Below are 12,219 nucleotides of genomic sequence, written 5' to 3' on the forward strand. Positions count from 1 at the left end.
TTGAAGTCTAAACCACTGGACCATCAGGAAGATCTCTACGCCTTCACATTTAATGTGACCATGTGATGCAGCTTCTTTGATGAAGAATAATAATAGAAGGCAAAAGGAAAAGAGGGTGGCAGAGGATGAGATAGATAGCATCACTGACTCAATGGACATGAACAAACTCCAGAAGATTGTGGAATACAGGGAAGCCTAGTGTGCTGCAGTCCATGGGGTTGCAAAGAATCGGACATGACTTAGCGACTGAACAACAACAAGTAAATTACAATTTAGGCTACAAAATAGTCACCAAATTTCATTACACTGCAATCCAACTTAAATCTGAATCCCTCAAATATGTGAGATTATTACTAGGTCCTCGGACTCCTCACAGTTTTACCTTTTTAGGGTCAGAATTCTCAAATCTTTTCCAACATTTTAAATTTAATCTATATCTAATAGTTAACATTATAATCATTTATTTCACAACCTGTATGAACTTAGGCCAATTACTTAATAGTTTCCTCATCTGGAAAATAAGAATAATAATAGTTGCTGTTGCATTGGTACTTTATAGGTTATAATATAAACTGATGGGTACAATATATGTAAAGTTCAAAGCATAGTGCCTGGCATACTAAGGGCTCAATAAATATTGGGCTTAATTGTTATTATTAGTATTATCCTCCTTTAAGTATTAGTCACTCAGTCATGTCTGACTCTTTGCCACCCCAAGGACTGTAGCCTGCCAGGCTCCTCTGTCCATGAGATTTCCCAAGCAAAATACTGGACTGGGTTGCCATTTCCTCCTCCAGGGGATCTTCCCAACCCAGGGATCGACCCCACGTCCCCTGCATTGCAGGCAGATTCTTTACCATTTGAGCCACCAGGGAATGGGCAAGAAACTTAACAGTGATAATAACTTGAAGTGAAGTGAAAGCCACTCAGCCGTGTCTGACCCTTTGTGACCCCATGGACTATACAGTTTATGGAATTCTCCAGGCCAGAATACTGGAGTGGGTAGCCGTTCCCTTCTCCAGGGGATCTTCCCAACCCAGGGATTAAACCCAGGTCTCTTGCATTTCGGGTGGATTCTTTACCAGCTGAGCCACCAGGGAAGCCCATCCTCCTTTAAGATGATGATTATCCAAACAATGCTAAAATTGTATCATCTGCCATGGCTTTCTTAGTTTTTTTCAGGACAGAGATTTAATTAATCCTGCAACATATTTCAAAATTTTAAGTGTTTCTTCAAAAGTTTAAATAGATTACCCCACACACTATATGAGAGAGGTGACGTTTGTCAATATTTGGATCTAAGGGGATTAAAGTCAGAGATAAATTTACTGGCAATGACTAAAGCTTGAGAAGATGACAACACTTTGATGCAAATAAGCTATGCGTCTGGATGTGGGGGCGAGCTTAGGACAGGAAACAGCAGCTTCCTCTCCCATCCTCGGACCCCTGCTTCCTTTCTTTCTCCTTTTCTCAGGGCGTGGCTCATCCTGGTTCTTTTTTTTTTTTTTTATGGTTGTACTGGGTCATTGTTGCTCCTTGTGGGCTTTCTCTAGTTGCAATGTGTGGGCTTCTCCTTGCAGTGGCTTCTCTTGTTGCAGAGCACAGACTTTAGGCACATGGACTTCACTAGTTGTGGCTCTCAGACTCAGTAGTTGTGTTTTAGTTTTATAAGACTTACATTAAATTGTTTTTATATTTAGAAAAGAAATAATTTATTAAGAAAAAAGATGAATAAAACTAATTGCTCTGAATAGTAGCAAAATTTGTTTCAAATGTGGGTTAAACTATCAGTTATATTTAGATACATTTTCTACATGAATTATAACATACCATAGCTATTTAGAAGCTATGGAATGATATCCAAAGCTAATTCCTTAGTTTAAGGGGGAAAAAAATGAAGTACTCTACAGTTTATCTTAATAAGTTTATAGCTGAATATCCCAGTATCAACAATTCTAACTACAATAAGTGAAATTTCTTCCTTCTTTTGTATTTTGTTATGTGCAAATTCAAAACTTTAAAAAGCACAATCCCATGAGGTGAAAGTGAAAGTCGCTCAGTCATGTCCGACTCTTTGTGACCCCATGGACTGTAGTCCATGGAATTCTCCAGGCCAGAATACTGGAGTGGGTAGCCTTTCCCTTCTCCAGGGGATCTTCCCAACCCAGGATCAAGCCCAGGTCTCCCTCATTACAGGTAGATTCTTTACTAGTTGAGCCACAAGGGAAGCCCAAGCATACTGGGTAGCCTATCCCTTCTCCAGAGGATCTTCCCAACCCAGGGACTAAACCAGGGTCTCCTGCATTACAGGTGGATTCTTTACCATCTGAGCTATCAGGGAAGGCCATCCCATGAGGTACTTCCTCCTAATATAGTGCTCACAAGTAAGTACATCCTAACAAATCTCTGCAGGAATCAGACATTTATTGGGCAACTTAGGAGTGAACAAAACTGCATTTTACTAAGATCAGCAGAGTCAAAGTACACGCTAATTATGTAGTGATGTGGTTCATCAAATACACAAATATTGAACATATCACCAAACATTCCAGTAATACTACAGATGTTTCTAATGAAATGAGACTTTGTTTTTCAAGCAAGATGACTAAAATAGAGCACCTCTACTTGTGGCTATTTCTTCAGGTGGATGATGCTGAAGAACCTGACAAGACAGGGGGAAATAAAGCACCCAGTAAGTTCCAGTCCGTAGGAGTGCAAGTAGAAGAAGAGAAATGGTGAGTGTACCATTCATCCTCTTTCATCTTGATGTTGGCAAGTACAAAAATACAAGTATTTTTCTCCATGATAAACCTTCAATATTCAGTGATAATTCCCATTAGCTTCTGGGAGCATTAGAGGGTAAGCCTAAGTCAGTATTAGCTGTTCCTTTCTCTGCTTTATTACTAGAGACCATTTTATTTACATTTTAGCTAGAATAGTAGTGCATGCTAAGTTGCTTCCGTCGTGCCCCACTCTTTGCAACACTATGGGCTATAGCCAGCCAGGCTCCTCTGTCCATGGGATTCTCCAGGCAAGAATACTGGAGTGGGTTGCCATGCCCTCCTCCAGGGGATCTTCCTGACCCAGGTATTGAACCTGAATCTCTTAAGTCTCCTGCACTGGAAAGTGGGTTCCTTACCACTAGTGCTACCTGGGAAGTCCCAGAATAGTAGCATTGGGGCCCAAAATAGGCCTCAATAGCATGATGATTAGTTTGAATTAAAATTACTTAAGGAACAGTCAATGCAAAGAATGATACCTTTACCCTTTCTAGAATCCCTGAAAGCAGGAAATAAATCCTCCACATGAAAGATGCCCTTCTTGTATTGGGAGCTGGAAAGATATTGTTATCACCAGAGACAGGATTCAGGGCTGAGAAGCCTGCGCGTTTGTTGTTTCTTCATTAAATCACTACCCAAGTCCAAACTCTGCTTAAATTCCTTACTAATTAAACACCCAAACCTGTTCCTTTGTCCTGTCAGTCCCTCTCAAATTTATTGCTTCTTTGTCTACAAAGTAAAAGGCTATTTGCTTTGGCCACTTCTTAGGTTCCATTTCTCTGCGACCTCTGTGCACACAAATTAAATTTTTCTTTTTCTCCTGTAAATCTGTCTCGTGTCAATGTTATGATTGGTCCAGCCTCAGGAACTCGGAGAGGAGCAAAGGGGAGCCTCTCCCCTCCCTGACAGCAGAACAAGCACATCCCGTTCACACATACGTACAAGCACTGTGTGAAGTTCTGCTGTGTTCCCAAACTACTCCTCTTCAGAAAGCTTTCCCATCTTAGAGGATAAGACGTTTTAGGAGAAGACGACTTTCTCTTTTTTTTCTTTCTTATTTATAGAACTAAATAGTGGCTCATGTTTAGCATGTGCTCAAAGAATGATGACTGAAAGAACAAATGAGGAGTAGGAAGAAGACTTCCTGTCATTACACAGAATCACTAGTTTCTTTAGGTTGCTCTTTAAAAAAAAAAAAAAAAAAGCTAGATTTTTAAAATATTTTGATTTACTTATTTATTTTTGGCTGCACTGGGTCTTCCTTGCTGCACACAGGCTGTCTCTAGCTGCGGGACGAGGGCTTCTCATTGTGGCGGCTGCTTGCTTCAGAGCACAAGTTCTGAGGCGCACAGGCTTCCGAAGGAGCTCAGCAGTTGTGGAAAACACAGGTTTAGTTGCCCTGCCACATGTGCAATCTTCCCGGACCAGGGCTAGAACCCGTGTCCCCTGCTTTGGCAAGTGGACTCTCAACCACTGGACCACCAAGAAAGTCCTTTTAGATTGCTCTTCAAAATATGCTTAAAGAGTCTTAGTATCCAGAAGTAAGAAATTTAGTCTGAGAAGATCACTGAATCCAGAAGCTGAAGGGAACTTCTGAGGTCAGCATCTTCATTTTATAATGAGGATTTGTTCTGGAGAGGTAGGTGAGTTTCCCAGTCAAACTGTGAGGACCATGATGGATGGGACTATGTTTACTGATAACACAGAACCCTCAGCTTCCAGACCATGCTTTTCATATACTAAGTTTACAGTAACTGCTGACTGGATGGGGTAACAATGAAGTTATTGTAGGTGAAAGAACTCTATATCCTAAGTCAGAAAATCATTTCAACTTTGTCACTAACTTTTTAAGTGTTAATTAGGAGAAATCACTTGGATGTCATTCATCCATCCACTCATCATCTATCCAATCAATAAATATCTATAGGGACTTCCCTGGCAGTCCAGTGGTTAAGACTTCAGCTTCTAAAAGAGTGGGTGTGGGTTTGATCCCTGGTCAGGGAGTTAAGATCCCACATGCCTCAAGGCCAAAAAACCAAAACATAAAATGGAAGCAATATTGAAACAACTTCAATAAAGACTTTAAAAATGGTCCACATCCAAAAAAAAAAATTCTATGGAATGTCTCCTATATGCAAGGCCCCATGTAACATAAACTTAAATCTGAGAATAAGCCATGTTTCAGTTCATGGAAGGAGTCTTATTTTACAGTCTCTTAGTTTGACACTACCCTTGCATCTAAAAGATTTTCCATATATGTACATATAACCTTTTATATTATTATATTTGATATAATTATACAATGCTGGAAGCCCAGATAATTGGTACAGTCCCTCTAGAAATTAATATGACAAAAATTGGTGATAATTATACATCTATCCAGATACATTGACCCAGTAATTCCTCTCATGAGGCTATCCTGAATGAAATCACTCAGTGAAAGGGAAACAACTGTGGAACATTATCTATTATTGTAAAAAAATATATATCAGTTATCAAATGTCAAGCAAAACAAGAATGCTTTTGTAAATTATAGCACATCGCCAAGACAGGCTATTATACAGCTATTAAATATGATTTGTAAAGAAGATATGGAAACATGGGAGAAATTCCCATGGTACAATGTTAAGTGAAAAAGAGGACATAATACCCACATATAATATTCACAAAGATGGACAAGGACTGAAATGTAATCTGTAAAAATTGTAGATTTAGGAGTGAATTTTTCCCCCCTTTACTCTAAAATGTTTAATTATTACATCTACTTCAAGTTACAGTAATCATCATTTTCAAACCAACCCTTCTGGCACATGTTCCTTTCACAGTTTTAGAAAATGTTTTGAAAAAAAGGTAATGACTTTGCTGGTGGTATTAGTGGTTAAGACTTTGAGCTCCCAACACAGGGGACATGGGTTCAATCCCTGATCTGGGAACTAGATGGCATGCCACAAGCCATGGCCAAAAAAAAAAAAAAAAAATTCAAAAGAAAATGTAAACTTAGGAGATATAAAAGATCTCATGGTAAGAAAACACATTCTCCTTCCCCCACTGGCGCAACTTGCTTGTTCTCCTCAATGATGGTTAAGGGCACAGATTCCTGGGCTAAAGCACCGAGATTCGAATCCTGGCACTACCACATACTAGCTGGGAGGCTTTGATCAAATTATTAAACTTCTTTGTGCCTTGGTTTCTTTATATGTAAAAAGAAGATAACAGGCAGTTTCTGGTCCAGCAGGTAAAGAGCTTAGAAGTCATCACTCTGTCTTAACAAGTAAAAAATTTTCAAACTGAAAAATCAACAATTCTTCTTAAACCAGGCAGAGATGTGAAGCCACAGGGCAAATTACTGCTCTAAGAACCAAAGAGACAGACAGACACACAGAGAATCACAACTTAGTGGAGTTCAGTTCAGTCACTCAGTCGTGTCCGACTCTTTGCAACCCCATGAACGACAGCACGCCAGGCCTCCCTGTCCATCACCAACTCCCAGAGTTTACTCAAACTCATGTCCATTGAGTCGGTGATGCCATCCAACCATCTCATGCTCTGTCATCCCCTTCTCCTCCTGCCCTCAATCTTTCCCAGCATTGGGGTCTTTTCCAGTGAGTCAGCTCTTTGCATCAGGTGGCCGAAGTGTTGGAGTTTCAGCTTTAGCATCAGTCCTTCCAATGAATATTCAGGACTGATTTTCTTTAGGATTGAATGGCTTGATATTCTTGTAGTCCAAGGGACTCTCAAGAATCTTCTCCAACATGTTTCAAAAGCATCAACTTCTTCAGCGCTCAGCTTTCTTTATAATCCAACTCTCACATCCCCACATGACTACTGGAAAAACCATAGCCTTGACTAGAAGGACCTTTGTTGACAAAGTAATGTCTCTGCTTTTTATTATGCTATCTAGGTTGGTCATATGTTCCTTCCAAGGAGTAAGTGTCTTTTAATTTCATGGCAGAAGTCACTGCAATCACCATAGTGATTTTGGGGCCCAAAAAAGTAAAGTCAGCCACTGTTTCCACGGTTTCCCCATCTATTTGCCATGAAGTGATAGGAACGGATGCCATGCTCTTAGTTTTCTGAATGTTGAGTTTTAAGCCAACTTTTTCACTCTCCTCTTTCACTTTCATCAAGAGGCTCTTTAATTCTTCTTCAGTTTCTGCCATAAGGGTGGTGTCATCTGCATGCTCTGAGGTTATTGATGTTTCTCCCGGCAATCTTGATTCCAGTTTGTGCTTCATCCAGCCCAGCATTTCTCATGATGTACTCTGCATATAAGTTAAATAAGCAGGGTGACAATATACAGCCTTGACGTACTCCTTTCCCGATTTGGAACCATTCTGTTGTTCCATGTCCAGTTCTAACTGTTGCTTCCTAACCTGCATACAGGTTTCTCAAGAGGCAGGTCAGGTGGTCTGGTATTCCCATCTCTTTCAGAATTTTCCACAGTTTATTGTGATCCACACAGTCAAAGGCTTTGGCATAGTCAATAAAGCAGAAATAGATGTTTTTCTGGAACTCTCTTGCTTTTTCAATGATCCACTGGATGTTGGCAGTTTGATCTCTGGTTCCTCTGCCTTTTCTAAAACCAGCTTGAAAAATAAATAAATAAATAAAACCAGCTTGAACATCTGGAAGTTCATGGTTCACATATTGTTGAAGCCTGGCTTGGAGAATTTTGAGCATTACTTTACTAGCGTGTGAGATGAGTGAAATTGTGTGGTAGTTTGAGCATTCTTTGGCATTGCCTTTCTTTGGGATTGGAATGAAAACTGACCTTTTCCAGTCCTGTGGCCACTGCTGAGTTTTCCAAATTTGTTGGCATATTGAGCACAGCACTTTCACAGCATCATCTTTTAGGATTTGAAATAGCTCAGCTGGAATTCCATCACCTCCACTAGCTTTGTTCATAGCAATGCTTCCTAAGGCCCACTTGACTTCACATTCCAGTATGTCTGGCTCTAGGTGAGTGTTCACACCACTGTGATTACCTGGGTCATGAAGATCTTTTTTATATAGTTCTTCTATGTTATTATTGCCACCTCTGCTTAGTATCTTCTGCTTCTGTTAGGTCCATATCATTTCTGTCTTTATTGAGTCCATCTTTGCATGATATGTTCCCTTGGTATCTCTATAATTTTCTTGAAGAGATCTCTAGTCTTTCCTATTCTATTGTTTTCCTCTATTTCTTTGCATTGATCGCTGAAGAAGGCTTTCTTAGCTCTCCTTGCTATTCTTTGGAACTCTGCATTCAAATGGGTATAATCTTTCCTTTTCTCCTTTGCTTTTCGCTTCTCTTCTTCTCAGAGCTATTTGTAAGGCCTCCTCAGACACCCATTTTGCTTTTTTGCATTCCTTTTTCTTGGGGATGGTCTTAATCCCTGTCTCCTGTACAATGGCATGAACTTCCGTCCATAGTTCATCGGGCACTCTGTCTATCAGATCTAGTCCCTTAAATCTATTTCTCACTTCCACTGTATAATCATAAGGGATTTGATTTAGGTCATACCTGAATGGTCTCGTGGTTTTCCCCACTTTCTTCAATTTAAGTCTGAATTTGGCAATAAGGAGTTCATGGTCTGAGCCATGTCACCTCCCGGTCTTGTTTTTGCTGGAGTAGAAACCCACAAAAGAAAGCCCCACGGGAACCAGTGCCAGGACAGGAAAACCTGAACAGTGATTTATGAACTGCTGGCAGCTCAGTGAGGACAAGTTTGAGAGTTAAAAACTTAATGGGGACCCAGTTACGGGGGAGCTTCCATAGTTCATGAGTTTTACCTGCAGAAGCTCTACCAAGTCCTCACAGTAAAAAGCAGAGAAGAGCCCCATCCCCACCCTGTGCTTCTGGAAGAAAGAGGGGGAAAGGAACCATTCTGAAATATACCAGAGCGTTCTGTTCCTAAAAAGCTCTGCCTGCGCGAGAAACTAACTTACCAGAGCCTAATCTTGTTGTTGCTCAGTTGCTCAGTTGGGTTCAACTCTTTGGGACCCCACAGACTGCAGCCCACCAGGATCCTCTGTCCATAAGATTCTCCAGGCAAGAATACTGGAGTGGGTTGCCATTTCCTTCTCCAGGGGATCTTCCTAACCTAGGGATCAAACCCATGTCTCCTGAATTGGCAGGCAGGCAGACTCATTACCGCTAAGCCACCCGGGAAGCCCAGAGCCTAATCTATTGGGTTTCTAATGAGAAGAGAGAAGGGAAATGCCTAACCTCAGCCCCCTCTTGCAAACTTGTACCACAGTGGGGAGGGGAAGAGGATGAGAAATACTGCTGAAATTCACTGTCCAAGGGCACAGGCTCATTGACTGACCTAATCATAGGGCTAGAAAATGCTTCCCCTCACCACTCACCTTACCATTGCATTTACTAAACACCTATTACTCACCATGGGCTTCCCTGATAGCTCAGCTGGTAGAGAATCCACCTGCAATGTAGGAGACCCCCGGTTCAATTCCTGGGTCAGGAAGATCCGCTGGAGAAGGGATAGGCTACCCACTCCAGTATGCTTGGGCTTTCCTTGTGGCTCAACTAGTAAAGAATCTGCCTGCAATGTGGGAAACCTAGGTTTGATCCCTGGGTTGGGAAGATCCCCTGGTAAAGGGAAAGTCTACCCACTCCAGTATTCTGGCCTGGAGAATTCCATGGACTGTATAGTCCATGGGGTCACAAAGAGTCAGACACAACTAAGCAACTTTCACTTCACTTCACTTATTATGCACCACAGTTCCTTTTAGCCACTACATCATGTCCATCTTTCAACAATGATTTACAAGGCATAGTAAATTTACAAGTCATTCCCTTCTCCAGGGGATCTTCCCAACCTAGGGATCAAACCCAGGTCTCCCACATTGCAGGCAGATTCTTCACCAGCTAAGCCACCAGGGAAACCCTAACAAGGTATACTAAAAGGTAAAAATACAACTTGTTAAGATTGAACAAGCATTAACCCAGAGGCACCTATAACAATGTTGGACATATCAGACCAGGTATTTTTTAAACCATAATTAAAACGTTAAGGACCATAATGGAAAGAGTAGACAGCATATAAAAATAAATGAACAATGTTAGCAGAGAGATGGAAACTCTAAGAAAGAATAAAAAACAAATGCTAGGGATCAGAAACACTACCAGAAATGAAGAATGCTTTTGATGGGCTTATTAGCTACAGATGAGCTACAGATGAGGAAAGAACCTCTGAGCTTGAGGATGCAACAACAGAAACTCCCCAAACTGGAAGCAAAGAGGGAAAAAAACAACCCTGAAAAAAAAATCACAACAAAATATCCAAGAATAATGAGGCAATTATATAAGGTTTAACGTACATAATGAGAACACCAGAAGGAAAAGAGAAAAAGGAACAGAAGCGATATTTGAACCAACAGTGACTGAGAACGGCCCCAAATTAGTGTCAGACACCAAACCACAGATCCAGGAAGCTCACAGAAGGCCAAGCAGGATAAATGCCCAATTCATCACAGCTAGGCATGCTATATTCAAAGAAAACCAATGGAAAAAATCCTGAAAAAAGCCAGAAGGAAGACATTTTTCTTATGGAAGAGCAAAATAAGGATTGTGTGTGACTTTTCCTCAAAAACCATACTAGTAAGAAGCAAATAGAGTGAAATATTTAATATTGAAAGATAAAAACACCAACCTAGAATCCTGTATGCTGTGAAACTATCCTTCAAAAGACAAGAAAAGATAAAAACTTTCTCAGACAAACAAAAATTGAGGAAATTTGTAAATGTGTAGATCCAACTTGTAAGAAATGTTAAAAGTTCTTCAGAGAGAAAGAAAATTATATAAGCCAGAAACTCAGATCTCCATGAAGAAAGGAAGAGCATCAGAGAATAAATGAAAGTAAAATAAAAACTTCTTTGTCTTATTCTTAATGGATCTAACAGGTAATACTTTGTTCAAAATAATAATAGGAACAATATATATGAATATTTTATACTCTTTAGTAGAAGTAAATTGAATGACAGCAATAATACAAAGGATGAGAAGTAAGATTAGGGCTACTTAATTATTATAAAGTATGTTCAACACTCTTGAAGCGATATAGTATTATTTGAAAATGAACTTGGACCAGTTGTAAATCTACTAAGGCAACCACTAAAAAGAGTAAAAACAAGAAAGTATAACATATATGCTAAGAGGGAAATATGCAGAAGACAAAAATAGGAACAGAGGACAAGGAAACGGAAATCTCGTAAATACTAATCCAACTATATCAATAATCATTTTGTCGGTGGTCTAAATACATCAATTAGAAGAGAGAGGTTGTCAGAATGCATAAAAAATAATACCCAACTTTGTGTTTTCTATAAGAAATCCATGTTAAATATAAAGACAGTTTAAAAGTAAGGTGATAGAGAAAAATATACTGCATTCAGTTCAGTTCAGTTCAGTCACTCAATTGTGTCCGACCTTTGAGACCCCATGGACTGCCGCACACCGGGCTTTCCTATCCATCACCAACTCTTGGAGCTTGCTCAAGCTCATGTCCGTCGACTCAGTGATGCCATTCAACCATCTCATCCTCTGTTGTCCCCTTCTCCTCCTGTCTTCAGTCTTTCCCAGCATCAGGGTCTTTTCCAATGAGTCAGTTCTTCACATCAGGTGGCCAAATTATTAAGTTTCAGCTTCAGCATCAGTCTTCCAATGAATATTCAGGATTGCTTTAGGATTAACCGGTTTGATCTCCTTAAAGTCCAAGGGACTCTCAAGAGTCTTCTCCAACACCACAGTTCAAAAGCATCAATTCTTTGGCATTCAGCTTTCTTGATGGTCCAACTCTCACATCCATACATGACTACTGGAAAAACTATAGCTTTGACTAGACGGACCTCTGTTGGTAAAGTAACATCTCTGCTTTTTAATATGCCATCTAGGTTGGTCATAGCTTTTCTTCCAAGGAGCAAGCATCTTTTAGTATCATGGCTGCAGTCACCATCTGCAGTGATTTTGGAGCCCAAAAAATAAAGTCTGTCACTGTTTCCATTGTTTCCCCATCTGTTTGCCATGAAGTGATGGGACCAGATGCCATGATCTTAGTTTTCTGAATGTTGAGTTGTAAGCCAGCTTTTTCACTCTCCTCTTTCACTTTCATCAAGAGGCTCTTTAGTTCTTCGCTTTCTGCCATAAGGGTGGTGTCATCTGCATATCTGAGGTTACTGATATTTCTCCTGGCAATCTTAATTCCAGTTTGTGCTTCATCCAGCCGGCATTTCACATGATGTACTCTGCATATAAGTTGAATAAGCAGAGTGACAATATACAGTCTTGACATACTCCTTTCCCAATTTGGAACCAGTCTGTTGGTCCATGTCCAGTTCTAACTATTCCTTCTTGACCTGCACACAGAGTTCTCAAGAGGCATGTAAGGTGGTTTGGTATTCCCATCTCTTTAAGAATTTTCCACAATGTGTTGTGATTCAC

At 40.2% G+C, this 12,219-nt stretch overlaps 1 protein-coding gene across 11 annotated transcripts in view; it reads left to right on the forward strand.

The window, feature by feature from the left end:
• The window catches only part of DLGAP1 (DLG associated protein 1), a 760,977-nt gene that overhangs the window by 708,845 nt on the left and 39,913 nt on the right, over positions 1-12,219 (forward strand). For all 11 annotated transcript variants that reach the window (XM_070452694.1, XM_070452696.1, XM_070452695.1 and 8 more), the window contains one exon: positions 2,644-2,735. In XM_070452694.1, the coding sequence (XP_070308795.1) occupies positions 2,644-2,735 (92 nt within the window). The remainder of the gene's footprint in view (positions 1-2,643; positions 2,736-12,219) is intronic.

The sequence above is a fragment of the Odocoileus virginianus genome, chromosome 22, assembly GCF_023699985.2.
Source record: "Odocoileus virginianus isolate 20LAN1187 ecotype Illinois chromosome 22, Ovbor_1.2, whole genome shotgun sequence".
NCBI classification, from domain to species: Eukaryota; Metazoa; Chordata; class Mammalia; order Artiodactyla; family Cervidae; genus Odocoileus; species Odocoileus virginianus.